The sequence below is a fragment of the Perna viridis genome, chromosome 15 (assembly GCF_037379345.1).
Source record: "Perna viridis isolate PV_CMFRI_1.1 ecotype Kerala chromosome 15, ASM3737934v1, whole genome shotgun sequence".
Taxonomy (NCBI): Eukaryota; Metazoa; Mollusca; class Bivalvia; order Mytilida; family Mytilidae; genus Perna; species Perna viridis.
Window position 1 is genome coordinate 15,706,953 of NC_142459.1, and position 14,922 is coordinate 15,721,874.

A 14,922-nucleotide genomic window follows, 5' to 3' on the forward strand; every position below is an offset into this window, starting at 1 on the left:
ATAATCATTTACTGTAAATGTGTTTGTGCAAATAAAATTGTCTGTTGTCTCTATAAAAAATCCAATAGGATTAATTTATTCTTAGATAAGATAACTAAAAAATAACAGATCGTATGAAAAAAATCCCTTTCCTGCAGTAGATACATGTATGCTCAAGTCAAATGCTAACCTTACAGGCTTTAAATTTATTTGTTCCTTGATATGTATATGTATTGTCGAGATTTGTCCCTCGTCTGGGTATTTTTTGTTTTGTTTTTACAAGAGCCATGCTATAATTCATTCGGAGTTTTTGAAGAAAAAAAAGTTAATTTATGTCGCAAAGATGTTCATTTTTATTAAAAAAAAAAAAAGAAGAAAGAAAAGGAAACCCTAAATGGACCTCACTTGCAAAATTTCCAAGGGAAGGCCACTCGTACCATACTTCCGGCTGTCAACAACTTACGATATGTTTTATAAATTTTCACGAAAATTTCAGCATTAATGAACTTTAGTTCAATAAGTAAGTTTTCATTCGCGAAAATGTGTACAAGATATTGTTTATAAGTAAATAACTTGAATACTTTCTCCAAAATATTGACGTAGACTTGATGAAATGACATTGTCGCCAGAAAAGTACACTAACTGACATATGTGTACATGTATGACAATTACTACAGTGTTATTTCCAAAATCCGAAGTTGTTGTTAAATAAGGTTTTGTTTCATTGTTAATTACATTAACGTTAGAAGTTGATGCAATTTTGTTAAATATTCAAAGATGTAGTGATTGTCAGAGACACGAATATACAAGACATTTGCAACCAACTGAAATCTCATATTGTATTAACACATGGCAGGAAAATGAGATCTCAAACTTAATGAACAATAACAATTTGACTTTGAATGATCATGACTTAGAAAGTATTGCAAAGATTCAAATAAAACTTTCAGTGTCCTATTCTACAATATTTTAATTTCCATGTTCATTTCACATTTTCTCTCTACCAAATGAAACAACATAAAAAAGTATTGAAAGAAAATTTCTACCTGATTTTTACGAAAATGAAAATAATTCAAAATTAAATTCATAATTTTCATTTTAACCAATCATATCTTTTTCGTTTCAAAAGATAATTAAATAAAATCTTCAGTTTCCCATTTTTATGTCTTCTGGGCCTCTGTAACAATTTATTTCAGATGATTTTGTGGAAAAGGAGAGAAAGCTGTTTAATAAATAAGTGGAAAGGTCTGGGAATCTTGTTCTCTGTGGCATGACAATTTAATGGATAAACTAGCTAATTAACAAGTTTCAAATCTCTGTGTATTATGTGTCTCTTTTATTATTATTGGTGCAACTATAATTACTATTGGTCATTGATGACTGTTCAGTTTCCAGCCAGTCATTGATCCATGAAACCGATCCATTAAACTGGTGAGTGCAGTACGAGTCCACTGAGTTGTAAATATGTTGTATGGATTCCATTGTTGCCTTCAATTTTTACACATACACATGTATTTACCACCATGTAAGTGTAATATATTTAAACATCAATTAAGGTCTTTTATTATACATTTTTTTTTTATTTTTAACACATACAATATGTGGATTTAATATCTTAAATTTAAGATAAATTTAATGTGGTATTATATTGGATTCATTCCAATGGAAATTCTTAAATTTACATGATCCGATCATCGGCCATTTTACATAAAAAACTGTGATTATTTGGTCACCGGTCATCAGTTATTGATCCTTCAGCGATCAGTCAGTAGTTGTCAGTCAGTCGGTGTGTTGCATGGATCGGTTCAGGAACAGTACAGGTATAAAAAAGAGTGTGTTAAAATACAATATAGTATTTCCTGTGAAATTACATTGGTTACATTTAACATGCACAAAGAAAGAGATACATTTTTTGTATTATGATTTATCAAAATATTCTGTATGAAGCTCTAAATGGGCATATAAATGTCCTGCATTTCTGCCAACTCTAATTTTTTGTGCCTACCCAGGGTTGTTCAGCTCAACAGTTCCATCATCATTGAGCCAATGACAACAAACTGCACTAGGTCCTTTGCAGATTGTCATCATGGTCCTTAATTGGATAGGATATTTAAAAGGATATTTTCAAACCCCAATAGCAAATGGCAACTGTGTTTACCTTCTATTTTGAATTTCCATCAGAATGAATTAAGCAGTGTTCCCATGGGGTTTCTAGAGAGGGGAGTAGGTATTACCTAGTGAGTTTGCCCATAGGTTTTTTTTCTAGATTTTAGAAATTAGTGAATGGTTTTAAGGGCTAGGTCACCCAAAATTTGAGTTGTAGGTGCTGTAAGAACAGTTTATTTTTTGTCACTTAAGGTCACTAACAGCCATTGTTACATTGATTTGTTGTTACCATAGTTACAGCTTTGAAATGTAGTGCCAATCACTGTCCTGATCTCATTTCGGTACTTTGCTTTATTTTTATTCTTCCCATTGTGACTTCCTAGAACATCACTTTCCAAAACTGTTTAAGTGGAATAGGATGCAGGTGTACTTAAAAAGTTTTAATGAAATTATATTAAATATAAATAAGGAAATTATATTATTTATATATATATATATATATATATATATATATAGAAGGGTCTGAAAAATTCCAAACGATGTTAGAACTGTCAAATTTTTGGTGGTTCCCTACGCGGTACTCGAACTCGTACCGCTGTGACATCGATGGCAACACCGCCTGCACTAAGTCCAGCACCCTAGACCACTCGGCCAGCTAGGGTATATAAAAAATATTGCTTTCGCTGGCCGGGTCATTCCTCCTCGTAGGATTAATCTAAGGCTGTAACAGTACACGATGTATGGTAGTACGGAACAGTTGATCTATGTGTTATCATGTAGGATAGAGGATCAAATTAATGATGCATGTCACAACAAATCATGCAGGCGATGTTGCCCTAGATGTAACAGCAGTACGAGTTCGAATCCTACGGAGGAGAACGACTGAAAATTTGCTTCGCAAATTTGACAGTTCTAACATCGTTGGGAATTTTTCAGACCATTCTATAAGTTTACCTTTATATGTATATATAACGTAATAGGTTTGTTTACAATTACTTGCATTTTTCATTTTGTATGAATTTTAGAGAGTAGGAAATCCAACCTTTTGTTTTGTATTCAGACCTTGGACCAATATTTCCGTGTTTATATATTTAAAAAAAATAGATTGTCATCTACTGACGGAAGGAATATAGCCTATCTATGAAGTACTTGAAACAAGCAATTTATTGAATTGGAAATAATATTTTCAAGATTAAAAGAAAAAAATAAACAAAATTGACTTTCTTTCTTTCATACTGACCACCGCTATTGTCTCATGGTAATGTGCTCGCCTCCCGGGAGGTCGTGGGTCTCCACCCGAGCCATTCACTGCTTCCCTGCCAAGCATACGTCTTAAGGATAGATAGAGCGACGACTGATTGACTATATTCAGTTCTCCGTCCGTGCGAGACTCGACAGGGTAGTCAAGGACGTTAAAAACCCCCTGAGTAGTAGACTATATTCAGAATAATGTGTTCGAGGCGGGTGACATGCCTACATTCAACATGATTTTCAGAGGGGGGATTTGTCATTTCCCTTGATTACTTTCCCGTATACATTATACGTTTATACGGAGTGTGTTGCAGTACATTTTTATGGATCAATTCTTCAGAAACTGTTGAATAGATTTTGGTGTCTTTATTTTATCTGGTAGACATACATGTATATTTGGTACCATTTTATCTAATGATATCTGACATATGTATGAATGTCATTTTACCAAAAGATGCCATTGATGCAATTTATCAGTGGAGATTTTTTCGTCAGTTTACGTGATGACATCTTCGATTAGTGTTTTTATTAGATGCATAGAATAAAGCACCGACATCCTGTGTAATGCTAATTTAGAATTGTTTGCATATATTCGGCGTATTAAATGGATTATGACTTCTAACATAGATTTTGGGCATTGATTGATTTCAGATATAGCTTTGGGTATGGTAATCCAGACTTAAGCTAACACAAATGTGTACTACTTTCATTTAAAAAAATATGCACACCACCGTCATCCTCTAAAGTCAGGGTTTTCAGTCCACCTTCGCTCCCTCAAACGTCTGAGGGAGCGAAGATGGATTCAAGACCCTGACTTGGGAGGATGCCCACCGTCAAAATATACTAGAGATCCGGGATGACAATTCGTTTTCCACGTGCTGATAGAAAATAATATAACTTGACTTTCGATTTTGATTCCAACAATATCATATGGAATATCTCGACGAGCGTGTGAGCGCGAGTGGAGATGTTACACATGATATTGTCAGTATCAAAATCGGAAGTACATGTTACTACATGTATCATTATTCTATCGGTAATCCAGTTATTGCATTTTTGACCATTTTGATGAACATTGTACTTTTCTTAAAAAAACGAGTAATTTAGTTGTTAGTGTGTGATGTCATAATAAGATAAGCCTGTTAGCATCTGCAGCTATCTCTTACACCAACACAGGGAAATAGTTCCACTGGGGTACCCCGGTAAGGTTCAGATGCAAACACTAAAGTCCCCTTTGCCATTATTTCTAAAATATCATGGTTTATTACATGTTATTTACCCCAATCAACAAAACTAATAAACAATTGTTAGTTCGAAATTAAATTAATATGCAGAATAATTTGGTTTCAGCTATAAATAGTTGATCTCTAATCGGTTCTACGCATTTACCCAAATAAATCAGTCATTTACGTGTCTAAAAATGTTAAACGCATAATAAACCATTTGATGTTATTATAAGCTAGGAAGGAAACCCGTATAAGATTATAAATCGTCATAAATCCTAGAAAGAAGAATATAAAGTGAAGCAAGTACCGTCGTTGAGTACTTATCGAAAGAGCTGTCTTCACATTTCAGGCGGGCGGATCCAAATATTTACAAAACAATGGGCAGTGATTCTGATAAAGAAAGGGGTTCCTTGCCATTATGTGTTCATTTTGCGGCCAAGTTCTACACAAACTTATAAGCAAAAGGGTGACCCAACCCCCGAAAGCATCCTGATGTATCCGTTTAATCGAAATTATCTTAATCTTAAAAGATATTTAGTACGATCATCGGAAGGAGATAATCAATAAAAATAGAACTTTGCTGAGACGGTTGCTATGCAACAGTTTGTAGCAATTGAGCTATAGCTTATGATCTGAGAACATTTGGTATATTTATTTAAGAGTAGGATTGAATTCAAACCATATGTGGAACCGGGGGGGGGGGGGTAGCTTATCAATTGCACAATCTATGAAAATAGCGTATTTTGTGTGTAAATGCATATATTAAAATGTGTTTATAAAGAATTTTTTTTTGTGCCTCCTCCACTCTTTATTGATTCTACGAATCCGCGACTGTCGACGATTGTGGCTAAAGTTTGAATGATTTGACAGACAATCGCTAAATTGAAATTTAGAGGAATTTAATTAGTATTTTGTAGTTCAATATTGCTGGATGTTGGGCGGGTTTGTGTTCAGTCATCTAAACGTTCCATGTAATTAGACAACAAACCCGAGTATTACGCAAAATGGGGCACCGCGTAAGATGCCACATAATTGTGTACTTGGTAACAAGCGAGGCACAACAAACTTGTGTTTTGTTTAGATATGTTTGAAGTCGATTTCGGTTCTTTATTTTTATTTCAAGTTATCCCAATTTTTGCAATTTGACGATTAATTGAGGCGTAACAATCGATATAAATTGATTCAGTACAAGAGTACTTTGATAAAACCATCCAAATTAAGCATGAAACTTTAATGTAGATTGACTATATCGTACAACACGCCAACGAGAGTCATACTTTCTGGCTTGATCATATTGGAATGCCATTCAAGATGAAAGGAATATTATAGTAAATAACACCCTTCTTATATTAACGTAAACATTGATTCGCTCATGGAGTCTACGTAGAAACTAATACATTCTCTATGTTAAAAAACAGTTTTTGGCATGACACGGTTGTGTCCTTTTTGTATGAATTATGATGTACGGTGGTTTTCAACTCCGCTTTGGAAGAATAAGGATTGATTTTACATACGGCTGGTATATTCAGTTAACGTCTAGTAGTATTTGTTTGTGCATTTGTACAAGGTATAATCTAGTTTCTTTATTTCTGTTTTAACAAGGGACTCGGGTCTTTTTGAACTGATTTTAAGTGTGTTTAATTGTGTAATATTTCACCACAGTGGTCAATTTTAAAAAGGGAGAGGATTGTGATCACGCCAAGTAGTTTAACCCTGTTGCATTTTTTTGTGCCAGTCCCAAGTCAGGAACGTCTGGCATCTGTATGTGTTGTTTCATTTTTTACTTAATGTTGATGGACAATATGGGACAACTATTTCGCTGTACCTGTGTATAATGTTGTTTTGGGACCAGCTGCAGTATGCCTTGTGTTGTATGGGTTTCGTCTTTATTCGTCGAAGACCCTTGTGTGGCCTTGATCTGACATTTGTCATCCCGGTGGGGTTGTTATCTCTTTGACATATTCACCATGTTCATTCTTGTGTTTGATTGATTGATTGTACGGTGGAAGATACATGTACGCAGAGTCTGTTCAATCGTACGTAACCTTGAAAAGTCCCCTAATTTTATCTGTGATCATGTCGACTCACTTCCCATTTTTTGTTCTTTTGTCCCAAATATACACTTTTACGAAATGAAACCATGTATGACTCTATTGTTCTAAATGCTGAACAAAATGTAGAAGTTTTCCTTATAAGTTCAGAAGTTTGTTATAAAAAACAAAGGTTTATTACTTCCTGACTTTCATGTAGTGCATCTCTTCACTAATTTTACAATCCCATTTATTCTATTCCGTTTTTTTTTGCTAGTCAGTTAATTAATCATTTCACACATCATTTGATATATAAACATCTTCTTGCAAGTTTACTCTTAACGACACGGAACGTTGTATAAACTAATGGTATTAACTAATACCTTCTCTCGAATCCTACCAATAGTTTTCTATGTACATGTGTTGTCTGTATTTGTTTTTGTATATCGGAGTGTGGACAAGAGGGATTGGGGTTTGGGGGCGGTAATCAGTTGTTGAAGGGGTTAGGAATGGTGATGGAGGGGACGGGAAACGGTGGTTGAAGGGGCGAGGTACAAGGAGTGAAAAATACGGTATGCGGGAATTATGGTTGGAACTGTAAACTGGGGTAACATGGAAGGGGTCGGGAAGCGGTGATCACTAAGATGGGAGGCGGGGGTCTAGGGAGAGGGAAGCGGAGGTGAAGTACCCCTTTCCATCCCATCTTATGTACTTGAATAAATGTTTAAGATTCAGTATGAACCTCACATTTCTGGGCTTAATACTTTCACATAAACATGTAAACATGAACATGTAAAACTTGAATTGCATTCTGTACAGAAGGTAGATATTCATGTTTGCATGCTGAACCTTGATATTTTGACTATGAAGTGCTTTTAAAGTAGATACTTGACTGTATTTAGAATTTGGAGTTGACAAGTACATCTAGTCATGTCACATGCCATGCCCATTATTTGAAGAACACATAGATATGAAAGAGTATACCACAGGAAAACCCAATAGAGGTGATTGACAACGTACCGGAAACGCTTATGGCCAACATCCCTTCTCTCTGTCAACGTTTTAGGCTTTAATTTAAAAACTATTTCTTTCCTTGTTATTTATATGTGACATGATACACGGTTCTCATGAAAAGTTTTCGTTACAGATTATCCACCCTGAGTCGGGGGTCCACTACTAGCCAGGGATCATCTGTTATCAGGAGGCACAGCGATGACGGAGCATTACACTTGAGGGTATGTTTTATTTTACTTCATTGTTAATTATATAAAATTACATGTACTTGTAATTAGTTTTTACGCCATGAAAATCTTGCCAAATTACTCACTGCGCAGTTATTCAGTTGTTAAATCATGTTTTAAATTACACTAGATGTACATGTACCGTGTAAATAAGAAAGAGTTAAAGATAAATGTTGAAAATAGCAAATTTGTTCGTTGATTAAAATCGTGTAATAAATTTTCGTTTTTTTATTAATGATGGGAGGGGAGGGATAAATGGGGGTACATGTATATATTGAAGGATTTGTTTTAAGCGCTACCTTTATTTACCTTTACTACAGCTCCAGGATTTTGCATTTCCGAATTTCTATGAAAAGGACAAAATAGTTCCTCTCATTTACTCAATTGTGATTTTCTCAGTTTTTTAATCAACACAACTGAAATTGACAAGTTTAAAAAAGGTTGACACATGTTGACAGGGTCGACACTTTTCCCTATACCCTACTTGAACTGCAATGTGTTATACTATTATTCTATAATTGATGGCTGAAATTGAAGTCTGGTGTGCAGTTGTGTATTGGAGCGGTTAACATATATATACCTATTTCATCAAAATTTGGTCGTCTTCAGTTAACAAAATTATCATTCGGCACTGTTGTATATAGACCTTGAAAGAAATTAAAAAAAAAATAGTGCTGAAAATGAATAAAGTTTATACAGAAAAATTCCATAGGCAAATCCAAAGGGGAAGCTTTTTGGAAATTAATGTTTAAGGATGTAGACGTAGGGTAAGGGACACAACTCTTATAAATCATTGGAATGCTTGTATTCACCTTTTTACATCAATCTCATGTAAGCATTAAAGTAACATGGACTGATTGCATGTTGATTCAAAGGAAAGCTTGAAAGGCTATATTGAAATTGAATATGATACAAACATATCACTGATTTCAAGAGTAATGTCCCTTACCCAAAGTCTACCTCCTTAGAAGGGTTGAAATGTTTAAGAAAACTTGTCAGGAGTGATATTAGGAATTGCCTCTTTAAATGATTTACTGTTTTTACTCTGCTTTATATCAAATAATATGACCACTAGATTTCTAGTAAAAACTACAATGTTTTCACTTCACTTTTATTCCATGATCTTGAGTGCAATTTCAATAACATATAGACCCTGCCTTATATTGAAATTTACGGTAACCTTTCTGCTCTGTGCGTGATATCCTTAAATTTGTGTTATTGTTTGTCGTCTTTTGCATAGAAAGCAATGAGTGAAAAAATAACTTGACATAGCCCCCCTTTAAAAAACAGCTTAACTCAATAAAAAGCTGGACTCTCTTATAGATTTGATTTCATTGGTAGTGGTTCAAATAAAAACATTTTTGTCAATAACCCGATTAAAGCCTTGGTATTAGTTTTATGAATAAAAACAAGGTAAATATGTTTGAAAAAATGAATATTTTTAAATGGCCTGGTTGCAAGGATTTTTATTTTTAATGTCTCGTACTTTTTAATGTCATCGCGTTAGTAAAGAAACCGACTTTCTCCCATTAAAAATACACGTGACAATTTAAGTTAATTTCTGCCTGATTTTCCGGCAAGTTTTCTACAGATTTCATGGGAGAAACAGACTCTTATTTAATGCTCTCGGGGATTACATGATTTCTCCACTCTCGATAATTACATTTAAGAATTGACGCCCTCGCTGAAGCTCGTGGGTTGAAATATGAAAATTAAATATCTCGAGTGGAGAAATCTTGTAATTTCTTCGAGACTGACGGTGAATCTATATTTAACCTTTTATTTTCCGAAAAAAACCTCAATGTCTTTAGGAAAAGTACAAATAAATTTTAACAAAAACGAACTCAAACAAAATCCCCATAGGACGGGGTACCTCCCATCCTACTTTTGTACTTCAGTTGTCATGCAATGTACATGCATTATTGTTTTATTCAAGGTCCTTGTCGACACTAGCAGTATGTCGTCCCAAATTATAGCTTCACCCGAGAAGGTCTACTTTCGAGGGTTACAAGAAGGCATCCAGCGATTATGGAACAGCAGCGACCATTCAGATGTCACAATTTTAGTAGGAGAAAAAACCTTCAAATGTCACAAATTTATGTTAGCAGCAGTTTCCACATACTTCGACGCAATGTTTTCTTCAGGCATGCGTGAAAGTGTTAGTGGTGAAGTGACGTTTCCTGAAATGGACCCCGATTTGTTCGAAATTGTTATCAAGTTTGTTTATAATGGAGATATAGAACTAAACATCGAAAACGCCGTAGAGATTCTTAGCATAGCTTCGGTTTTGCAAATCAAAATGCTACAGCAAATATGCGAAGATTTTCTATATCCTCACATAACATCAGAAAATTGCTTAAAAATTTGGAAGCTTGCATCTTTTCATGACTGCCTTAGTCTTGCAACGCATGCCATTAAAATCGTTGCTGCTAACTTCCAGGACATTCGCAAAACGAACGAATTTATTGACCTTGAAGGGAAAGAACTTGCAAGTATTATTCAAGAAGATAATCTGCAGATAGAGACAGAGGATCGCCTGTGTGATACCGTTTTTCAGTGGTTGGAACACGATTTAGAGAAAAGGAAGAAGTTCTGCGGTAACCTATTTGAAAATATTCGGCTGTCATTTCTCAATCCCGAATACTTGCTTACGATCGAGGATCGACATGACTTTCTTAAAGACGATGCGGAGACTATGAAGTACATTAACGAAGCGAAGAAGTACCATCTTCTACCTGCTCGGCAGCAGGATATCTGTAACAGACAGACACGGTATCGGTTGTCGTCGGGTACGGAGGAAGTCGTCGTATTGCTTGGCGGGTGTGAATCAACGACTCCGCCATACATCAGAAGTTTGCAAGTCATCTGCTATAGTTTTCAGAGCAAAGAATGGTACGAGTTGTCGGCCTTGCCGTACGATCCTGGAATAGAGTTTGCATCATGTACGTTCAAAAATGACATATTTGTATCTGGAGGGGGTTCTATGCAAAATTGTCTACTAAGATACGATGCGGACAAGAACAAGTGGGTTCAAATGGCGACAATGAAAAGTGGTCGACGACGACATTCGATTGTTGCCGTCACGGGAGGCTTATACGCACTAGGAGGTTACGATAACAAACTGGAAGACGGTTCACGCATGCTCTCTAGCATCGAGATGTATGATATCCGGGAGGATGAATGGGCGGAAGTAGGACAGTTGCCAATAGCTATTAGTTCTTTTTCAGCAGCTGTTGTCGGAGAGAGCATATATACCTTTGGAGGAGAGAAAAATGACCGAAAGGATACGGCTTTTATTCAGTGTTTCGATACACGCATGCGACAATCATGTAAGTTAGAAGCTAAGATTCCAATGGCATGCAAGCTTACTCGTTCAGTTACCGTAAACAGTCGAGTTTTCCTGATATTTTATGATGGTCGTGTCGTCGAGTTTTGCAAGGACCCAAAAGAGAGTAGAAAAACCTATTGTCGGACAGTTGGACGTTTGACGGCCTACCAAAGGATTCACTTTGGAGTTATTCATTACCAAGGCAATATCATCGTTCTTGGAGGCGAAATCGAAAGTAACACTCTATGCAAAGACTTAATCATGTTTGACCCTTCAACCTCAGGTTGTACGACACTGAGCGACACACTTCCGGCACCAAGACTGATTGATGGTTGTGTTAAAATTGGCGCCCACAAAAAGCACATGAAACCTTTACAGAAAACAAACTTACATTAAATTGAAATTATTTTTGGATGTCATGGTGTGATCCTAGCATGAATGAAAGGATATAATCATGATAATCTTTTAAAAGGTCATGCACTGCGTTATTTTATGTATGTTCATACATTATCATTTTTATTCACTGTCGTTGTAAGTACATAAGTAATTATGGTCTGTACTACCGTCCGTCTGCCCGTTCACACGTCGAAATATTGCTCAGCTTTTTAAAGGAATTTGTGTGAAATTTGGTGCTTCGAATTTTTTCATAAAAGTAAGTCACTTAAATTTCGCTTCAAATTAATATGAAAGACTTGAAACTCTGAAAAAAGGGGAATCTGGCGTTTCTTCTTATTTATGGCAACTGTTCATTTACACAAGCATCAACAGCAGTTTCATGTTTCATAATTTTGACTAATTTCAAATTAAATTATGGGAAGAAAATTGAAACTTAATCCAGACTATCAATGTACATTGTACTTATGTACTACTGATTCAGTGAATTACAATAATTGTGATTCTGTGCACATTCTGAGTAATTACCCCTAATGAACCTACCCTATATTTACTTTGTGGTGGGTTTTACAGAATTGTAGGTAGTGTACATTGCACATCACGATGTGTCAGTGCTTAACATATGTTTTTTTTTCAAGGACAAGAATTCCAAAACGGCATCATTGGTCATTTTCCCTTTTAGTCCTTCCTAATCGGTCGCTTTAACTGGAACGCTGTAGCGCTACAATTAAGCCCACCAGCCCGCCGACCCACCCGTTCTAACACAAGAAGTATCAAAGTCTTTTTATATTTGATCAAATTGTTCTTATTTGGACAAACCTTGCTCAAAATTTATTTTAAGGCCAGGTAACGTTTAAATTTATGGAGTACATGTAATATTTTATATGCCCTGGGATGACCGATTGTCGTGTCATTGCAGTGCCATGTATGTGCCTTTTTCTTAAAGTTGGTAGACTTGAATGAAGTCTCAAATTACTGCCACAATACATAGGTCTCACTAACCACTTCTGGGTCAAATGGCCACCCTCTTATGACGTACCAAAAACACATTTAACCTAGAAATATGCATTGTAAGTGCATTATTTGTGTGTATTCTGATCAAAAGTAGTCAAAATAAAGCTGAGAATGTGTACTTAAAAATCATATTTGTAATTTACTACAAAAGTGTATGAATATTGTTGACATGTGTGAGTAATTTGCCTCCATGCTATCAGTTAGCAGAAAAGGTAGAAATATTGATTTTCAATATTTTTTATTCAAGTAAATTTTGTGAAGAATTTCTACGGTCATCGTACCATTAGAATAATGATTCTGAAAGCCTTATGTTCCGAGCTTCGCAATGGAATGCAACTTAAAGGTGTCATTTGTCCTGGGAATTCACAGTGAAACATTGAAAATTACTTATTTTCCATGTAAATTAATGGAAACGTTGGAAGTGGTTAGTGAGACCATAGCCATTCACTATTGAGCTTAAAATAAATTACATATAAGAAATAAAAAAAGCTTATTCAGGTATAAATTTTGACGACTTTTTTGTCCTTAAGAATGCAAGCAAAATCCATTGTCTTTGTTGTGTCATGTTTTAATGCTCGCTTTTTGGCTGTCTTGGTGAAAGGTATTACTGTATTTTTACTTCAAATGACAACTGCTTAAGAGGTAGTTTTGCATCAAATCTTTATTACTATACATTTTCGTATATATGTAAATGTACTTACAAAATAAGGTCACAAATACATGTACATGTACAGTCTACTTTTCTCCCAAATTCATGATAAGATTGAGCTAGAATCACGAAAAATTTGATTTGTTATTGAAGTTGTTCTTTTTATTACACCCTACGCAATATTGTTGAGTAAATGCACATGAATAGTCCTTTTTCGTATTCCCGAGTTTGGCTTCGTTTTTTTTAAGGATATTAAGCAAAGGGGAGTAACTTTCTACAAATATGTCACCCGACAGACTGGTTTACTGTCCGATTGGAGCGATGGACAGCATTAGTCTTCAAATTCAAATATTCAATTTATCATAGCCGCGGTAAGTACTTCTATACTTTTAAATAACTTATTTTAAACCATTCAGGTTCTTACCGAAGTTAAAATAGTTTAAGTTTCCAAAGAAAAATGTTGACTGTTCTCCCTTTCCCCAATGAGACCACCAACCAGGTTGTCAGGTGTTGGTAGGTTATGTCCCTTTGAAAAAAACTTGCTAAAATGGCTTGTATTTCGTAAACGAATATGAAAAACGGCTGTTGCTAATTTACAAAGCTACAAAATGTTTAATAAATGTACATATTTTTATATCTGATGTAAATTATACAATGAAAACTGTCTAACTTTTACCTTTTAATGATTGAAGAATTTTGTCAGTTTATGAAGGTGTTATGATTGTAAATATTTAAAATGTATTGAAATTGATACGATTGTGACCTCTAGCCTTAAAAATTACTTAATATTTTTAAGTATAAGTCTCCCAGTCTGTAAGAATCATACAAACTCTGCAATATGTGATACACCCCATAAAAGGCTACACATTTTTTATTTTTGCTATTAAAGTCGCTTTTTATGTCAACACGTTGAAATTATATTCATTCATTTCAATCTGTCTGCTCTAAGGAGATAATTCACTTCGAAAATTCTATGGTTTCTACTGTATTAAGTGTCTTTTACAGAGTTATTTCCCTTCATGTTGAATTCTACTGTACATTCTATATACTTTATATCTCTTAGGAACAAGGATTCTATGAAATTCCACATCAGATTATCTGTTTACTATAACATTTAAAACAAAATATCAAAAATAAAAATATGTAGGCTTTCCAATCATGTATCACATTTTGCAAGATTCTTAGCTTCAGTGCTTAACTGTTAGTGACGTTATTAGTATCAAAGACTTTGGAGTTACGAATATTCCAAGACTTAAGTCTTTTTTTTTTACTTTTTGTTGCCAGGGCCAGAAGAAATCCGTTTGGACAGGTTTGACGTTTATTCTGGTTTCGGTTTGACAGGTTTCTATATATACAGTTCTATGTTCAATATTTTACATATTAAACACTAGCAAAATTATATGGCATGATTTTCACACGAATTTCACACGATTTTCATCTGAATTGAGTAAATAAACTTTGTGACAGAGTTCACGTGAATTCGGGTTTATCGAGCCTTCACGTGAAATCCACGTGAATTGTTCGCATGAAATTTGTGTTTAATTCAATTAGAAATCACTTTTTATTTCCACAAATATGAACAGTAATATAGACGGAGCTGTAATACTAAATAAATACATATAAATTTGTATAGCATCTTTAATTTATTCAGTTGAGATTACAGTGGTAGATCCAGAGATGTACTAAGGGGTAGGGGGCTAACCCG

The 14,922-nt window shown here is 34.9% G+C and overlaps 1 protein-coding gene across 3 annotated transcripts; it reads left to right on the forward strand.

Annotated features, from left to right (window-relative positions):
* Positions 1–390: 390 nt before the first annotated feature.
* Positions 391–14,845, forward strand: LOC148597130 (kelch-like protein 24). 3 transcript variants are annotated; one of them, XM_088563239.1, is made up of 4 exons: positions 433–499; positions 1,176–1,410; positions 7,740–7,827; positions 9,770–14,845. In XM_088563239.1, the coding sequence occupies exon 4, from the start codon at positions 9,791–9,793 to the stop codon at positions 11,555–11,557; it is 1,767 nt and encodes a 588-aa protein (XP_088419365.1). In that variant the 5' UTR covers positions 433–499; positions 1,176–1,410; positions 7,740–7,827; positions 9,770–9,790; the 3' UTR covers positions 11,558–14,845. The 3 variants fall into 3 exon arrangements, with proteins under 3 accessions (XP_088419363.1, XP_088419365.1, XP_088419362.1); XM_088563237.1 differs by lacking the exon at positions 1,176–1,410 and having other exon boundaries at positions 391–499; XM_088563236.1 differs by lacking the exons at positions 433–499; positions 1,176–1,410 and having other exon boundaries at positions 7,608–7,827.
* The last annotated feature ends 77 nt before the right edge of the window (positions 14,846–14,922 follow it).